The 18,958-nt window shown below is 50.8% G+C and overlaps 1 protein-coding gene and 2 non-coding genes across 4 annotated transcripts in view; 1 reads left to right on the forward strand and 2 right to left on the reverse strand.

Annotated features, from left to right (window-relative positions):
• The window catches only part of LOC149352902 (exosome RNA helicase MTR4-like), a 148,762-nt gene extending 140,948 nt beyond the window's left edge, over window positions 1-7,814 (forward strand). Inside the window, exons 26-27 of one of the 2 annotated variants that reach the window (XM_089582092.1) lie at window positions 7,554-7,669; window positions 7,776-7,814. In XM_089582092.1, the coding sequence (XP_089438218.1) occupies window positions 7,554-7,669; window positions 7,776-7,799 (140 nt within the window). In that variant the 3' untranslated portion in view covers window positions 7,800-7,814. Of the gene's footprint in view, window positions 1-7,553; window positions 7,715-7,775 lie in introns of those variants that run through there. The other variant, XM_089582091.1, reaches the window with a different exon arrangement.
• Window positions 2,708-2,779, reverse strand: TRNAQ-CUG (transfer RNA glutamine (anticodon CUG)). The gene has a single exon. It is a non-coding gene; the product is annotated as a tRNA-Gln (tRNA).
• Window positions 7,815-10,881: 3,067 nt separating the features above from the next.
• On the reverse strand, window positions 10,882-10,953 carry TRNAE-UUC (transfer RNA glutamic acid (anticodon UUC)). The gene has a single exon. It is a non-coding gene; the product is annotated as a tRNA-Glu (tRNA).
• Window positions 10,954-18,958: the final 8,005 nt, after the last annotated feature.

Raw genomic sequence — 18,958 nt, forward strand, 5'->3', positions numbered from 1 at the left:
TATAGCGCTCTGAAAACGTTAAATGCACTGATCTCCACTAGGTGGCTGGATGCGGCATTCCCGCTTTCCGAGACGAGCGCGAGTGAAGCCACCGGAAGTTGGACGGCTTGTCCCGGAATTCGGGTGTCTGCTGTGTATTTCCTTGTAGAAAGTCACGATTTTCGCCCTTTCGTTCTGTTTTTTGCGCTGTTCTCGTGTAATGTTTGCTGTTATATGAAAGGAACAAGCAAGCTGAACGCGAGAAATATGAGCATTGTGTGCAGAAGAGAAACCAAAGAAAACAGGCATGCAGGTCTCACCCTGCCGCGGTAAAAGACTACAGCCGGCCAAACCTTTAGCTGGCGTGCGTGACGGCCGCGTTTTCCGTGCTCCTGTAGCTTATGACGGAGCAAACTTGCGAAAATATCAAGTTTAAGCACAGGCTCTTTAAGCCCGTGCTCAATATTGAGCTTTCCGCAAGTTGGCTTCATCTCAAAAAGCAGGAGCACAGAAAAAGCGGCCGTCGCGCACGCCAGCTAAAGATTTTGCCGGCTGTACGTGCATTAAACACTATGTTCTGGTCTGGTTCTTGCCCTCCGAGCGTAAAGGAGAAGTAGTGAAGTGACGACGAGGCTGGATTATCTTAAAACCGAATTTTCGTGTACCAAAGAAAACGAACAGCGCGAGAGGAAAGACTGACAAGAAAGACGAATCCTGCAGTGCGCGGGAGAAGCGCTGTTAGAAGTCAACTGCACCAAGCACCACGAATAAAAGCCCATTCATGCTTAACTTGCTACAATACGAAACAGTACATGACACGCTCCATCGAAAAAGCAGTACGACACCTTTTGGAGGCGCTAATGCGAACCAACCGAACACCGTCGACAGCTCACCAGATAGTAGCCTAGCCCTCGCTCCGGTTTTGTCGAAACATAATTCGGTAAAATGATCACTCGAAAATCAGCTGCTTGGTGAAGGTTTCCATCTATTCTTTCTTAAATTTGTCCCCCATTGATAGCATAACTTGGCCTTGAGCGCGGGAACGTGCATCACAGTAAAGAGCCGTGTTGGCGACGGCAGCGACGGGACGACACAGAGCTGAGCAGACGAGCTTCTATACTTTGTGTGGTAGCGATGTCCTGTCGTCTGCTAGTGTCACCCATTGCGATGCAATGGACCCTTATTTTTGAAACGTCTTTCCCGAAGACTTCGCTGGTCTCCTCGCTCAGTTGACGGCGCAGCAGGTAGGCATTGTCATGGCAAGTATTTCTAGGGACCCTACTTTCGGACGTTCAATGCGCCTTCCAGCCCCCTAGTGGAGATCAATGGTTAAATGCGATCTGCTTCATATGGAGGCGAAGGGTCCTTCTAAAACAGTCGCCAATGTCACTAACTTGCCAAAATGAAGTATTTCAGTGTCTTTTGATCTAATTATTACACCAACACTTATTTTCGACAGCAAAATGGCCAAAAATGAAAGTAAAGCGAATAAAAAACGCATTACAGTGGCGCCATCTACCAAAAAGAATATCAACTACAAATCGTTATAGCATGAATATTTCTAATGTTCAAAAACTTTTGTAAACTTAATATAAAAGGTTGTGCTACATCATCTAAGTATATAAAACACCGCGAGAAAGCTTGAAATATATTTCCGTTTAGTTCCGGACGTTTGTGTTAGGTTCTGGGGAGTTGCAGACGGTTGCAGTGCAGCCTGTGGTCCCATTAGTCTTGAGTGCAAAGAATCGCGAGCGGATCTCAAAAAGTAGGCTGTATTGCAGCTTAAACTTTATCGTCGAAGCAAGGTAAGTCATCGCGAAAAGCAATAACACCAGTAGTTGGTGTTAAACATGCCCACCGGAATCGCATGGACGGCTGAATCGGCTGAAGCGGGTGGCGTATGGGCACTCTGGACCCGCTATTCCGCTATGCACGCAGTTGGGCAAAGCCCCCAATACTAAAACTCTCGCCCAGAGCTCGCGTGACTGCAGCGAATGTCTTCGTGCAGCCTTCTGTTCCGCAGCTGAATTTGCGGCACACTGAACAAATACGGCAATCTTTCGTAGGCAGAGCGGCGATCTTCCGTGAACGACAACAAGGGCGTTAGCTACTGTGATGCGCAGCTGATGCGGCAACGCCTTGAGAATAAACCCGTCTTTCATGGTGATCACCAATTACCTGCACGAAGTCTGTGCGTCATATATCTTGCATGCAGGCCAAAATTCTTTCGAAGGGCTCCAGTACTTTACGCGTGGCATCGTCGCTAGTATGATTTGGTATACGGTGCAGCGTTTTTTTTTTACCTTTTAACCATTTGTTTAGCAGCCATTGAATGCGTCGATACAGCTCAGATGTGATTCATCTGGTAGGTGCTTATCGACGCCGCGTCTATGACGACCTCGAGCCGCTACATTTCTTCTTCGAATTGGCCGATCTGATAAGGCCAGCCGGACACACCGCATTTCATAACAACAGCAATCAGGGACGCATTTCCATTTAAAAGTTTGGGACGAAACCGTATAACTACGGTAAGCTTCGGCAAACACAGTGCTACGGTAAGCTTCGGCAAACACAGTGCTCATGCTTCCTATTATCTTTGCCTCTTGCCTGCCGGCAGGATGCCTATGGTGAAGCTGCCTCCGGGGCATCTTGACTCGGCCATAGACACCCAGGCGAAAACTTTGGCAGCATAATAGTATAGGTAAATATAAACGGCAAAAAAATAAGCTGGTCTCACCGAGATTTGAACTCGGATTGCTGGATTCAGAGTCCAGAGTGCTAACCGTTACACCATGAGACCACTTTTTTTTTCTTTATTGCCTGTCTTTGGCTCATGACATTGCACAACAAAAATACACATAACGCTATATACATACGACACTGTCGTGGTCAGCCAGCACGAGACTGGCTTCGTCAGCTTAAAATTCCCGCAACATACACAACGGCTCTAGTCTTGAGAGCCACTCGGGAGGCTCCGCAGCTGCTTTTTGGATTGCAAGAAACCAGTCCATGCTTTCCCGAAAATAAATTCGGGCCGGTCGTGCGTCTTTGTCACAATGGTAGCCTGCCATTCTGGAGCGCCATATACAGTGGAGGCCCAAGAGCATTATGAGATCAAAAGGTACCCCATCCTCATTATCAGTGCTTAAATAGCGAATTCCGTGCGCGTCAAGTGGTAGCTCTTTCTTTATGGTCCTTTGTAACACGTCCCAAAAATAAACCCCTTCCCAGCAGTGCAAAAAAACATGGTCTATTGTTTCAGGCTGTTTACAAATTAAGCAGTTCGATCCCCACGGTAAAAAGAAATCCTTTCCCTCTAGAAACTTTTTAACTGGTAACGTCCCCGATATGTAACTTAAAAAAGAAAGTCTTTACTCCTGGTGGCACCTGCATTTTCTTCACCCTTTTTAAAACATCCCCTCCCGGGCCTCCACTGTACAAGGCCCTGTACATGGGCTCTGGGAAAACAATATCACAAAGATCATTGTACAACTTTTTCCTTGTGCTTTTCCACAAATAATCGGTGGAAAAACGTGCCGAAAGAAACCGAACGCTTGCTACAATCTCTTTGTAGTAACCAAAAGTTCCACCAGAGAGCTCTTCTGTGGATACCACAAACTCCGGCAGCAATCGCCGCAGCTTCACTTGGCACACGGTGCGCAAGAACGGGTCTGTGACGTCGCGAAAAAACAAAAAACGGTTCACCAGCTGCCTTAAAAAGAGGTGCCCTAGCCCTAGCCCCCGATCTTTTACCCTCCGGAACAGGTTCGTTCTGCTACAACGTTCCCATTCGGACGCCCATATGAAAACTGCAAAAATCCTGTGTAGCTTCTGAACGTTCACACGCGAGCAATGCAAAACCTAGCTGCATCACATACCAGAGTTTGCTAATAAAAAAAAGATTGCAGACTGTAGCTCTGGCGAAAATTGAAAGGCTGGTGCCTTTCCATTTCCCAGCTCGGTCACGTGCGTCTTTAATTTGCTCTTTCCAATAGTCCTCGCTATCGCGATAAGCATCGAGCGGAACGCCCAAATACTTGCCCGGGGTCGTCGCCCACGGTACGTTGGCGAAATGGTCCGGGTGGGATGGCCACCATCCATGCCAGAGGCCAAGGCACTTGGACCAGTTAACCCCGCTACCTGTGACTTCGCTGAACGCGCGTACACACCCGACAGCTTCACTTATGCTCCCCTGATCAACCGTAAATACTGCAACGTCATCTGCATAGGCAAGCAGCTTAACTTCAGCTGCTTGTAACCTAAAGCCATTAATACTATTGTTTTCTATGATTTTCATGCACAGCGTTTCGATGTAAATACAAAACAAGAGAGGGCTGAGGGGGCAGCCCTGATGCACCGAACGCTGCACGCTAATGGGGGCCCCCAAACTCTTGTTAACAATCAGTCTCGTCGTGCAGTTTCGATACGCCAGGGCTACACCCTTACGGATAACTGAACCGACGTTCACATGGTCTAAAACGGTAAACAAAATTTCATGAGAAACTGTCGTGTCCGGTCGCTGTGTTGAATGCAGCGAAAGACGCACACGGTACTTTAAGACTTCGTTTATTTAAAGCCGATGAGGGTGCGACCAGCGTCGACCGAGGCAGGAGCCGAACTGGCCGCCCGAAGAAAGGAGGGAGCGGAGAAGCGTCCACGGGAGGGAGTGGCTTCCCAGAACAGGAGGAGGGTGCGGGGGCGCACCGTGGGGGGGGGGGGGGGGGGGCATCTGGCGACAGCGTGCGACGAAGGGCAAGTGGTCGTTAGGAGGAGGATGCGAGTGGTCGTTAGGAGGAGGATGCGGGGGCGCACACACACAAAAGCAATAAGGGGACACAACACTTCCTTCCCCCTTAGAAAGTTGCCTGGTATCGTGCAGGGGGTCGGCGCTCACGCGTGGAGGCGCGCTGGCTTTGTGCGCTCGGGGGAGAAACACTTGTAGGCTGGCTGTTGTTCGCTGTGTCTCCTAGGTCTGTCCTGGGCGAAGTCTCTTCTTCCGGGAAGAGGTGCCAGGCTATGTGGGAAGATGGTGCACGTGTTCTCTCCGCTGGCGGACAGCTCTCATACGGCGTCGTAAATCTACGCAGCTGGTTGAGATGTCGGCGTGCTACTGTGCCATGTATGTTGACGAGCCAAGAGCGCAGGCCTATGCGTCTGACAATTGTAGCTTCCTCCCAGCGTGGCTTTTTCAGAAACTGTCGGGCGAGGACGCGCTGCCCCTCATTAAGCGTGCCGCAGCGCGGAATTGCTTTTTCTTCCCGGAACGTCTCTGCCTTTGGCTCGGGGAGGATGGCTGTGAGCTGGGTTCGCATTTCACGCTCGAACATCATTTTCGAGGGGGTCTCGCCTGTTGTGCTCTGAACCGTAGTGTGCTGCTTGAAGAGAAAGCGCGCAAGGCGGCGCTGCAGCGAGCCTGTCTGATCTCTTTCAAGGGCGCGTTTTAGCTCGGCTACGTAGCGCTCGGCTTGTCCGTTTGTCGCTGGGTGGTAGGGGGCCGATGTAACTGATGAGATCCCGTTGTCGCGATAAAACTTGAGGATCTCCGCAGACACAAACGGTGTTCCGTTGTCCGACACTACCTTGCGCGGCAGGCCGAACGTTGCAAATAGTGATCGGAGGTTGTCAATGACTGCTGCCGAAGTCGTCTGTCCCATTTGCCTTATCTCAAGCCACTTTGTGTAGGCATCTACGACCACAAGGAAAGTGCAGCCCTCAATTGGTCCTGCAAAATCAATGTGCAGTGTGTGCCATGGTGTGTCTGGCTTTTCCCATTCTGGGACAGGAGCTTTCGGCGGGGCGCTCCGGCTGCTCTGGCAAGGCTTGCATTCTCGCACCACTGTTTCGATGTCGTTGTCAATGCCAGGCCACCACATGTAGCTTCTGGCACACTTTTTCATTGCAACGATGCCCCGATGTCCGGCGTGGATGAGAGACATAGCTTGTGCGCGTAGTTCTCTCGGCATCACAACTCGGGACCCAAATATGATGCAGCCGCGATGGGTGCTCAACTCTGTAGCTCGCCTGCGGTAAGCGTCGAAGTTGTCCCCTTTGAGTTTATGCACGTTGCCTTGTTGAACAGCTGTGTAAACTAGCCGGAGAGCTGCGCACTTCTGCGTAGATGCTGCAACTGTGCCTGCTGTAAGCGGAGGTTCTGGCAGTGCTTCGAACATCAGAACGTCTCCTGGTGGAAATGGTTCGTCAACAGTTGCGTCTAGTGGCAGACGGCTTAGCGCATCGGCGTTTTGATGTTTACTCCCATTGCGGTAGACCAGAGCGTAGTCGTACGCTGAGAGTTTGATGCACCAACGTGTCATTCGCGGAGACAAAGTTGGTGGCATAGGCCTTTGTGGTCCCAGAATGCCCAATAGCGGTCGGTGATCGGTTATAAAGGTCACCTTCCGGCCGGCAATGTACTGGTGAAAATGTGTCGCCGCGTAGACGATGGCTAGCCCTTCTTTGTCAAGTTGCGCGTAGTTGCGTTCTGCTTGCGACAACGTACGTGAGGCGAAGGCGATGGGAGCTTCCCTTCCTTGCTCGTCAGTTTGCGATAGAACCGCGCCGACTCCGTACGGTGATGCGTCGCAAGCCAAAAGCAGAGGCTTCCTTTCGTCGTAGTGGCGGAGGACTGTACATCTTCGAATCAGGTCTTTCAGGGCATCGAATGACTGCTGATGGCGTGGCGACCATGTCCATGTCACATCTTTCCGAAGGAGTTGGTATAAGTCGTTGGCCACGGTAGCTCTTTGTTCCAAGAACCGGTCGTAGAACGTCAAGAGTCCGAGAAAAGCCTGTAGCTCCTGCTTGTTTGTTGGAGCTCGTGCTTCTGTGATCGCTCGCACTTTGTCCTCGGTAGGGTGAATGCCTTCCGCATCAATTCGGTGTCCCAGAAATTGCACCTCTGGCACCGCAAAACAGCACTTCGATTTGCTTATGCACAAATTAGCGTTTGCTAGCCTTTCGAGAACGAGCTCTAGGCGCACTGCATGCTCTTCAGTGGAAGTGCCACTGATGATGACATCGTCAAGGTAGACACAAACTCCTGGGATGCCCTGAAGCACTGTCTCCATGAATTTTTGAAATATGGCCGGGGCTGCAGCTACGCCAAAAGGCAGTCGCTTGACTTTGTACAAGCCTTTCAGTGTGTTAATTGCCAATAATTCAGCAGTTGACTCGCTCACCTTCAGCTGCTGATACGCCTGGGTGAGGTCCAATGTGCTGAAGACTCTTGCGCCACGTAGTACACTGAATACTTCTTCAGGTGTCGGTAGCGGGTAAGAGGACGCTTTAGTCGCAAGATTGACGGTGCTCCGGTAGTCTCCGCAGAGGCGTATGGTTCCGTTCTTCTTGCGAACTACGACAAGTGGTGTGGCCCATTCTGAATGCTGCGTCGGCTCGATGACACCTTGCTGCTCCAGTTTGTCCAACTCTTTTTCAACTGAATCTCGGAGAGCAAACGGCACCGGCCTGGCCTTCAGAAATTTGGGTTGCGCGTTGTCCAACAACTCCAGTGTGACCGGGGGCCCTTCGTTTCCTGGAATCTCTTCCGAGAATACTCTTTCGTATTTCTCTTGCAGTTGCTCAACCATGTTCTGGCTCGGCGTCTGGTGTATGCCGCATATCATCACGCCTAGTGGAGAAAACCAGTTTCTCCCTAGAAGGCTTGATCCTGTGCCCTTCACAACAAGCAGAGGTAGCGTATGGGTCTGGCCGTTGTAGTTAACCTGCACGTTGGCAGAGCCCAATAGTGGCAGATTCTGTCCTGACCACGTTCGCAGGTGCGTGTCGTCTTGTTGCAGGGCGGGTGCGTCAGATGGCCATGAAGTTCGGAACGTGTCCTCACTGATCAGAGTACAGGCTGCGCCGGAGTCCACCTCGAACTTAATCAGCTGGTGATGTACGCTTACTTCTGTAAAAATCTTCGGTCGCGTGCCGAGATTCATGGTGTTCAGGTCGTACAACACAGATGGTGTTGCTGATGTTGTTCCATGGAGATCAGATAGCGGCGTATTCTCTGAGGCGTTGACGCTGTGATTAGGCTGGGAAGGTGACTTTATCTTGGCAAGTCTCCGTTTCGTAATGCATGCTCTTTCGATATGCCCTCGCTTGTGGCAAAAATTACACGTGGCTGACTGGAATCGACATCCCTGGGGGTTGTGTTGGTCGTCACACCGCCAGCAGCGTTGTGCCTTTTTGACCGATTTTACAACAACAGAAGGCTTGCGCACCTGGTTGCTTGTCTGGTGTACCGGCTCGGTGTTCCGGCGAATCCCTCTCTGCTGGTGACCGGCGCTCTCCGCTCGAACGGCGATGTCGTAAGCTTTGCTGAATGTGAGGTCCTTCTCAGCGAACAGGCGCTGCTGCAGTGACTCGTCACTCAGTCCGCACACAAATCTGTCGCGTAACATCACGTCCAAGGGAAGCATGGTGGTGTTAGCAGAAGAAGCTGCGTCTCCCTCCTGCCCGGTAGCTGTTGTCGACAGCGTTCCAAAATTGCAGTCGGCAGCGAGCTTCTTGAGCGCGGCTACGTAGGCGCTCACAGTTTCTCCTCCCAGTTGATCTCGTCGTTGGAAGCGAGCCCGGCTGTAGACCTCGGATGGCCTTGGGTCGTAGTGCTTTTGCAGCGCTTTTACGATGTCGTCGTAAGACACTGCCGCTGGTGTGCTTGGCTGAATAAGGGCGCAGACAGTATCGTAGGTCTGCTCCCCGCACAGCGTCAGCAGGTTGGCCCTCTTCAAGGCTGGGTCTGTGATGTTGTTAGCTTCAAAGTAGAACTGAAGGCGTCCAACCCACGATGACCACGATGAGCCGTTGAATTCTGGTATCTGATTGGGAAACCCTCGCGTAGCCATGGCTTGTCAATAGCGTTGCGTAGCGCGGGTCGAATCCACTTTCTCGTCGCCACTGTCGTGTCCGGTCGCTGTGTTGAATGCAGCGAAAGACGCACACGGTACTTTAAGACTTCGTTTATTTAAAGCCGATGAGGGTGCGACCAGCGTCGACCGAGGCAGGAGCCGAACTGGCCGCCCGAAGAAAGGAGGGAGCGGAGAAGCGTCCACGGGAGGGAGTGGCTTCCCAGAACAGGAGGAGGGTGCGGGGGCGCACCGTGGGGGGGGGGGGGGGGCATCTGGCGACAGCGTGCGACGAAGGGCAAGTGGTCGTTAGGAGGAGGATGCGAGTGGTCGTTAGGAGGAGGATGCGGGGGCGCACACACACAAAAGCAATAAGGGGACACAACAGAAACACAATCAAATGCCTTTTCAAGGTCAATCTGAAGCATCGCTACTCGCCCATTGATGTCGTCACAGCTTTCAAGCACACTGCGCGCTTTGTGAATGTTGGAAAAAATTGAGCGCCCTTTGATTCCACATGTCTGGTGGGGTCCAACAATATCCGATGTCACTGTCTGCAGTCTACGCGCCAATACCTTCATAAAAATTTTGTAGTCCACATTAGTGAGTGCTGGGGTCGATACGCTGTAACCAATTGTAATTTCTCTATATCATCCGTTTTAGGTATGAGCACTGTATGGGAGATCCCAAAAGACGGAGGCAATACGTTTATTTTATAGGCTTCATTGAAAATTGTACACAGCACTGGGGCAATTTCGTGCTTAAATTCTTTATAAAATGCCGCACTGAATCCATCTGGTCCTGGTGATTTTCCTAGGTTCAACTGATCTATCGCGTGCTCTACCTCGCTGTGAGTTATTGTTAGTTCCATTTTCTTTTTGCTTTCTTCGTCAAGCCGTGGCATTGCACCAAGAAACTGATGCGTAAAGGCTACTGCGTCTACAGGAGTCGATGAAAAAAGCCTCTGGTAGTATTCATTAAAGGCTTCTTTGATGTGGTCAGTGTCTGCCGATAAGATACCCCCCATTCTATTTTATCGATGTGATTTCACGACTAGATTTTATGCTGTCGTCAGTCAAGCAGTGGGAACATCGGCTGGATGCGTGCTTTTTGTAAAGAAGATGCCGGGGCTAGAGGTGCAGGCTTATTTTTCGTGTGTGTATGGCCGGTGTATTGTGCTTGATTTTTGTCTGAACGGCAATGAGTGGCGCATTGTTACTGTGTACGCGCCGAATGTGGTTGAGGAAAGGGTTGCCTTTTTCCAAAGCCTCCAAGAGCGCCTTTGTACGGAGAGGCGGCTCATTGTATTAGGCGACTTCAATTGTGTTCTTAATGCGCGCGATAGGTCAAGCATCCGGGGGTTTCGAGACAGGAGCACTGAAGTGTTGATGCGAATGATCGAGAACGGAAACCTTGAGGATGTGGCTGAACTTATTGAGGGTGCGCGGACAGTGCAGTTCACTCATTTCCAGGGCTCAAGCCATGCACGGCTGGACCGCATTTACGCATCAGTCGACCTTGCCCCTGTTTGCAACCATTATGAAGTTGTGGGAGTCTCCTTCTCAGACCACTGTTTAGTTGAGTGCTGCCTGGGAAGTGTGAACCGAAGCAAGGCATTTTCGTGGGAAATGTGGAAGCTAAACAACACGCTTCTTCAAGACGAAATCTACTACAGAGCAGTAAAGGATGAAATAGGTAAAATAAACCCGCGCAAGAACCTGAAGATTTGGCAACAGTGGGAGCTAAGTAAAGAATCTTTAAAAATCAAAGCAATAGAAAGGGCGACATTTATCCGTTATAAGGAAAAACAAGACGAAGCTGAGCTAAGGGCACTGCTTCAAACGCTGATGAAGCAGGAATGCAAAGAGCCTGGGAAATGGATAGAAGATGTCAGGAAAACAAAACAAAACATAGAGCTTATGGAAGAACGGCGTTTTCGCGGAGCACTAGTGAGGGCAAGGGCGGAAGACACAGCTGCTGGCGAAGCGCCATCGAAACGTGCTCTTGGATTGGTCTAGAAAAAGCGCGCGCTGAAAGACACCATGAGACCACACTCCGACGCCGGGGATCGAACCCGGGCCTCCTGGGTGAAAGCCAGGTATCATAGCCACTAGACCACGCCGGAACACTATGGCTGTGGGCTATTCTAGGCATTATATAATTGCAAAAACCCTTAGTAACCGAGTTTTAGTATAGCGTTATCGCGATAGTGGACCTATGGGAAATTACGCTAGCGGGCTGCAAGCAACTTATCCCCACAGACAGTTCTGGTCAACGTTCTTAGAGAGTTTCAGTTTCGCAGCTCCTCTCTGGAAATGGCTAAAGTGGCGGGCGCGGGAGCTAGTGGCGCTGCAGTCGAGCTTTTCTACATCGTCTGCTGTCGCGGGAGTTCCGCTCGCTGCAGTTACGACAGGCTACTCAGATTTTCAAGCTGCGTTTTCGTGTGGCGGTGCTGTTAGTGTTGTGAAAACGTGTTTGTGGTGAAATATGTGCACTTGGTGACTTCAAGCGAGAGGTACGCATGCCGTCCAGCTTTGCGCCTGGCTGCACAAGTGGCAATAGAAACGATGCCACCGATCATCATTTTTTCAAACCGCGCCTTGCGATGAAAGCGAACTTAAAAGGTGGGAGCAGGTGTTGCATCGCAAGGACAGACGGCTCTCACACACGTCTAAGATATGTGAGCGTCATTTTGAGCATGAAGATATTATCAAGGAGTACAAGCACGTTGTGAAAGGGCAAGAGGTCCGAATTTCCCGCGGGAACTGCAGGCGCGAGTGCCCGGTGTCGGCCTCGTCTCCTTCCCAGCCTCCCAGATCGATTCTAAAAGCCAAATATTGCGAAGTGCAGGCGAAAGTCACCAAAAATGCGTGCTGTCATGTAGAGTGATTAGTGTGAAGACCCTTGAAGCGACAGTATACGTCCTCCTCAGGCGAGGCTTGCGTGGAGGCAGTCAGGTTGACTGAGCTGCTGCCTCTTACCCGCCCGGCGGAAACCAGTACTACGTCGACTGCACTGACGACTGTTGACCTGGTGACTGCGACACAACCATCTACGGAGTGTAATATGAATCTATACAGGACGAAATAACTGGGAAGGTGTGTGCAGTTTTCTACTGCAGGAAGCTAGCGGCAAGCCGTCTAGTTATTCTCAGGGCGGTTGTTGCGGAAGAAGATGGTAGCTGCATCGTGAACGGCTACAACAAGCTGCACAAGCAGCTGTTCAAAAGTGTAGCTTCTGTCACTGACCTTGGAAACATCCTTCTGGAAACAGATGGCTTACATCTATATGTCCAGGAGTAAATAAAAATATTGATGAGCAGCAGCTGACGAAGTCGGAAGGTGTTCACAAACACTGCTGATTTTATTTCTTTTTTGCGATACAGCTAATCTCTGCGCATTCCTTGCGTTTGCTAAGACAGGTTCGAGCGAGGTAGAAAACGGCAACGCGCCTCGTGCAGTGCCTCGTTCGGATATCGCCCGCCATAACCCCAGTGGTTGTGCCATTGTGCCCTCCAAGCGGGACAGCGTTTCGCCATGTATCAACACCAGTTATGCCATATTCGTGTTTGCCCACGCCGGAAAAAAAAAATTATCTCCAGGTATGGGCACAGCGCCGCCCCTCTTTATGAGTGTGTAGCGGACGACGCGCGAGATGTGTAGAAAACGCGACTGCAGCGCCATTAGTTCCAGCGACGTCCATGATAGGAACGCCAGCAGCTGCGAAACTGGAACTGTCTAAGAACGTTGGCCGCCGCGGCACCAAAGCCGCTCGCGGTGCTAGCCAGGTGTGTGAAGGCATCAGATTCCTCGGCGGAGTCAACTCAACGAATATGCACGTAGAGGGTGAGCCTTGCCGTTGCCCAGGGATGGCTCTTCAAACACAACAGCAGTGAGGAAAGTCTACGTAGAGTCCTCCCCGCTTGCCAACGCTTCGCCGATAGCATTTCCTTTGTTTTTATTTGCATTTATTTACGAAGAGCAGGCACTCCGCCGCTCTTCTCCCGCACCGCGCCCAACTTTGGAAAATACATAATCTGTACTCCTTGTGTACCTCGTAGGCATTGGTAGAGCAGTGCGAACAGGGTGTCGAACCGGAACTGAACCCGAACCCGAAACCGGAACCGAACCCGAATTTTCGCCCGGAACCGGAACCGAACCGAACCCATATTTTTTTCGCCATCTTGGAACTGAACCCGAACCGGAACGATTCAAAGGAACCGTTCCGAACCGGTTCGGGACCCGGTTCAGCCCCACTTTTTTTGCATCCCGGCATACGACTTGTTTTCCGACAAAATGATATGATCTATCGCATGGACTTACCCACCCGTAGCCGTCTGCGCTGGGAAGTGCGAAAATGGTACCCAGTATATGCGACAGCAAACTTACAGGAGGTCTGGTGCCTGGGAAGAAGCCTAATTGACGCTTCTGTAATGTACTGCAGCCAATTCTAAACACTTTTACGTCAGGTTAACGTGAAATCTTGAGTTATTACTCCTCCCTTTTAATATTTGCGTAAATCTTTAATCAAACTGATAGGACTGCTCTAACTCAGTAAAGTACTATAGACACGAAATGAAAGAAGCCAACAGCCACAGAAACCAAGGGGCACAGGGGATTTTTAATCTATTTATTTATTTTGTGGTGTTGATCAATTTAGAATATTACTGAACATGTTATCGCTTAAAGCTAATTGATTAGAAAAGCAGAAGAAAAAACAACCACTGCCGCCGGTGGGATCCGAACCCACGACCTCCGAATTACGCGTCCGGTGCTCTACCTCTGAGCTACGGCGACGGCTGTCAAATCTTCTGCTTTCGGCGGTATTTATGTTTACAAGTAACCCAACCTTGAGAGTGTTCATCAGCGCCACCCACGTTCATAAGCGGCGGACGTAGAACGTCCTGAGATACCGCAGGTGTGACGTAGAACGCCATCGAACGGAGAGGGTGGAAGCTGCGTGAGAACCCTCTTTATGCTTCCTATGGCGTCAAGGCTGCCAGAACCGGGGCCCTCGCTAAGCAATTAAGCAAACAAGGGAAGGGGTATGTAGTGTTTGTATCACGATAAGCAAACGGCCAACTCACGGCCACGTGCCGGTATTTGGGCACCGCCCCCTTGCCTGTCTGTATCTCGATATAAGCACATGCGTGTTGGATTTCGCGGGCAGTCGTCGACCAGCGGGACGCGCGGTCTGACGGCCGGCTGACAATAAACCCGAGTTCTTGTTGCACCTCGGCTACAGTGTCGTTTCCCTTAGCAAGACACGACAACTTTTTGGCGACGAGGATGGTATTCTGAAGCAGAACGAGGACCGATCCCACGGGGACCGTGAAGACGGATATTCAGCCAAGCGTACAAGAAGGACCACGACAGAGCGACTCGGAAACAGCCAGGATGGTCACGATTGGGCAAGTGGAATCTTTCGATGAATCTCAGTCTGATTGGGAAACTTACGAAGAAAGGATTAATGCATTCCTTAGAGTGAATAAGATTCCAGACGAGAACAAAGTAGATGCCTTCCTGAGTATCGTGGGTCCGAAGACGTACAAGTTATTGAAGAGTTTGACTGCCCCGAACGCTCCTACTAGTCAGTCTTTGTCAGAACTGCAGAGAGCATTACGAGAGCATCTGTCACCCAAGCCATCGGTTATTGCGGAAAGAGCAAGGTTTCACCGAAGAACGCAACAACAAACGGAGAGCATCGCGCAGTTCGTGGCAGGCCTCAAGCAATCTGCAGAAACATGCAACTTTGGAGCTAACTTAGAAGAAACTCTGAGAGACAGATTTGTATGTGGTATTGCTAGCGCTGGCATCCAGAAGAGGCTTTTTGTTGAGGATGCATCTCTGACCTTCAAAAAGGCGGTTGAGATAGCCTTAAGTGGAGGCGGCTTCCAAGAACGTCACAGAGTGCCGACCTAGCAGTGCAACCCAGGAAGACCTTCAGAAGTTTTCTGCAGAAGAGTCCCTTAGACGGAACGGTTCACCATGCACGCGATGTGGCTTGCGTCATCGCAACCGGGCTTGCCGGTTCCGAACAGCGACTTGCTTTAAATGCCACCAAGTAGGGCATATTCAAAAAGTCTGCCGCTCTCAGCTTGAATCTGATTCGCACCCTTCGAAAGCGAGCGGGCAAGACGCACAAGGAAACTACCGGAGGCAAAGCTTCGGCGTATTCGAGACCGAGGAAGACATCGAGCCACTGTTGCAAACAACGCTCGAGAAACCATGTCAAGAGCCGATACGCTTTACGATGTGTATTCAGGGAATTCCGCTTGACATGGAGCTGGACACTGGAGCAGCAGTGTCAGTGATGCCGTACAGTTTATTTCGCTCACGCTTCCCACAGATGAAGTTACGCCCGGCATCGGTGTTGCTTCGTACGTACACAGGGGAGTGCGTGCGCCCAAAAGGAGTGGTAACAGTAAACGTGAAGCATCAGCACCAGTCTCTCCAGCTACCTCTGCACATTCTCTGCCAGGAGGGTCCTGCTCTCATAGGACGAGACTGGTTATATCAGCTCAGGCTCAATTGGAGTAGCGTTAATCACGTGGGTGCGCAAGACCACCGGGACTTGGAACAAGTCTTAAAGCGACATCCGCAGTTGTTCAACGATGAACTCGGCGAAATTCAAGGTGAGCAAGCTCAACTTTCCCTGAAGCCAGAACAGCATCCAAAGTTTTGTAAAGCTAGAAGCATTCCGTTCGCACTGAAAGAAGCGGTGGAGAAAGAACTGGAAAAACTAGTTAGTCTGGGCGTGATCGAGCCCATTTCGAACAGTGCTTTCGCCTCACCAATTGTACCTGTGGTAAAAAAAGATGGCAGCGTACGCATCTGCGGAGATTATAAGGCCTCTTTGAACCCTTGCTTAAACATTGACAACTACCCCTTGCCCAAGATCGAAGAAATCTTGGCCACACTTGCGGGAGGGCAGGTGTTCTCGAAGATTGACCTGAGTAGAGCGTATCAGCAAGTGGTAATGGACAAGGTTTCGCGCGAGTACCTCACCCTCAACACGCACAAAGGACTGTATGCAGTAAATCGCTTAGCCTTCGGGGTGGCGTGTGCGCCTGCGATTTTTCAAAAGATAATGGACAACATGCTAAAAGGATTGAAAGGTGTGATATGCTACCTAGATGATATTCTCGTCACGGGCCGGAACGAAAAGGAGCACCTAGTGAACCTGGATGCGTTGCTGAACCGGTTGCACGAAAGAGGAGTGCGGATTAAGGCAGAGAAGTGTGAATTTTTTAAACCAGAATTGCAGTTTCTGGGTCACGTGGTCAGTAAACAAGGAATTGCAGCATCACCAGAGAAGGTAAAGGCCGTATTAGAAGCCCCCGTCCCAGCCGATAAAAAACAGCTGAGAACGTTTACGGGCATGGTGGCATACTACGGAAAATTTTTGCCAGAGTTATCAACAGTCATCTTCCCACTGAATCAGCTGCTGTGCAAGAATGCGCCGTGGGTCTGGAGTGAACAGTGCGACATAGCATTCAAAAAGATAAAAAGGCTGCTAATAAAAGCGCCGGTGCTGGCACATTACGATCCGGAAGCTAAGCTTCAGGTAGTGTGCGATGCCTCATCTTATGGGCTGGGTGCAGTCTTATCGAAAGTGGAACAAGATGGTTCCAGGCGGCCGATCGTGTTTGCATCACGCACATTATCGCCGAGTGAACGGAACTACAGCCAGTTAGAGCGAGAAGCGCTCGCCTTAGTCTTCGGAATTAAGAAGTTCCATTACTATATTTACGGTAGAGAGTTCAGCTTGGTAACTGATCACAAGCCTTTACAGACGATACTCGGTCCCAAAACAGGAATACCAAGCATTGCCGCGGCTCGTTTGCAGAGGTGGGCAATTACGCTGTCGGCCTACCGTTACGATATAGTATATCGTTCAGGGGAAAGCAACGTAGAGGCAGACTGTCTGTCGCGTCTACCGCTGCCCGGGAGTGGCGAGAAGGAAGAGGACGACGAAGTAACCGCCTGCTACGCACTTCGGTGGGAGACTTTCCCGATAACAAGCTCGGATATTGCGCGGGAAACATCACGTGACCATACCTTACGGCAGGTTCTTCACGCGGTAACGGGTCAATGGCCCGAGCGAGTGGCTGATGAGATGAAACCATTCGTTTCAAAAAGACTGGAGTTGTCGGTTAACCAAGGATGTTTATTTTGGGGAATGCGCATTGTGGTTCCCCCTTATTTACAGAAGACAATCCTGGACGAGCTGCACGAGGGGCATCCTGGGGTAGTGCGGATGAAGGAAGTTGCCCGGAGCTACGTCTGGTGGCCAGGAATTGACGCCGACTTGGAGAACACCGTGAAAACGTGTGCGGCCTGCCAGCAGCAACGAGCGCTGCCTACCCAAGCTCCCCTTCATCCGTGGGCTTGGCCTACGAGGCCATGGGCCCGACTCCACTTGGATTTTGCTGGCCCGTTTCTTCAGCGCAACTTTTTGGTGGCGGTAGACGCTCATTCAAAGTGGCCGGAGGTTTTCCTGATGCCGTCGACCTCGGCAGAAGCTACCATCGGTAAGCTGCGTGACCTCTTCAGCCGTTTTGGATTGCCCGAGGTCATCGTGTCAGACAACGGGCCGCAGTTTTGCAGCGAAGAATTTCAGTTATTCCTCAAGATGAACGGAATAAAACATGTACGGTCCGCGCCATATCACCCGTCAAGTAACGGTTTGGCTGAAAGATTTGTACGAACAGTTAAAGAAGCCCTGCGAAAGGACAACAGAGCCCGGCCCATTGAAGAACGACTAGCCAGTTTCCTTCTAGCGTACCGGAATACACCTCACGCAACCACCCAGCAATCTCCGGCTTCGCTTTTGATCGGGCGACCTCTCAGAACTCGACTCGATTTACTTAAGCCTAGTACTCGTTCAGTGGTCGAGCAAAAGCAATTTCGACAAACCGGCAGTCGAAGAGAACTTCAGAGAAGTTTTTGCGTTGGGGACAAAGTGTTTGTGAGGAACTCTAGAGTAGGTCCAAGATGGTTAGAGGCAACGGTGACGTCACGCTCGGGGCCAGTGTCTTATGTGCTACAGGTGACAACACCACGTGGGGTCATGGAGTGGAAGAGGCATCAAGACCACATACGCACAAGGCAGGCAGACCCGGAGGCAACGTCTGCAGACCACGGTTGTGGCGCCCATGGTGAGGACTCCTGGCAGCCGTGGCAACCATCTGGGTCATCGACGGGCACTGATGAACAGAGTGCCATGCAGCCGCCGAAACAAGCAGCGGGCACAGCTGAGGAAGATCCAGGGGCGTTTGCCGCAGGAGGCGGAGTATCGACGGAAGCCCTCGGTTCCGAAGACATCGATCACGACTCGGGGTCTTCTCCTGGCGACAGGGGCCACGAAGCCTCAACACGACATCGGTATCCGACAAGGGAAAGACGTCCGCCGGATCGGTACACATCAGTGCCGTGATTGTGTCAACCAATTTTTGGAACTAGAGTTTGAACCGTTCACTTGTGTTTGTTATTTCTGTATAAAAACTAACCGTTTGTCATAAATGTCAACCATGTGTAATGAGAGCATGCATCGTCTAGGGAAGGGGGAATGTAGTGTTTGTATCACGATAAGCAAACGGCCAACTCACGGCCACGTGCCGGTATTTGGGCACCGCCCCCTTGCCTGTCTGTATTTCGATATAAGCACATGCGTGTTGGGTTTCGCGGGCAGTCGTCGACCAGCGGGACGCGCGGTCTGACGGCCGGCTGACAATAAACCCGAGTTCTTGTTGCACCTCGGCTACAGTGTCGTTTCCCTTAGCAAGACACGACAGGGTATGAGGGGCTCGTTATAAACACGAAACTTTTTCTTGCGTGTTTTCTTCTTTCAAACGATGCGTTAGACGTTGGTGTACATGGAGCACCGCGTGGTATTCACCAACACATAATAAATAATTTATGCTTGAATTTCTTCTTGATCCTGTTTCAGTTTCACCAACATAACGATGGCTGTGACGTGTAGTAGAAATTAGGTCGCGTGAGGTGCTATAAACGGCAATATAACTGCTGATATGTCGTTCGTTGTAATTATAAGTCTTGAAGTCGGCTGATATAAGTGCTGCAGTGAGTCAAAACAACGTATCAGCGTTTGAATTAGTTTTCCCGTGC

The sequence above is a fragment of the Amblyomma mixtum genome, chromosome 3 (assembly GCF_055824585.1).
Source record: "Amblyomma mixtum isolate Tamu chromosome 3, ASM5582458v1, whole genome shotgun sequence".
NCBI lineage: Eukaryota > Metazoa > Arthropoda > Arachnida > Ixodida > Ixodidae > Amblyomma > Amblyomma mixtum.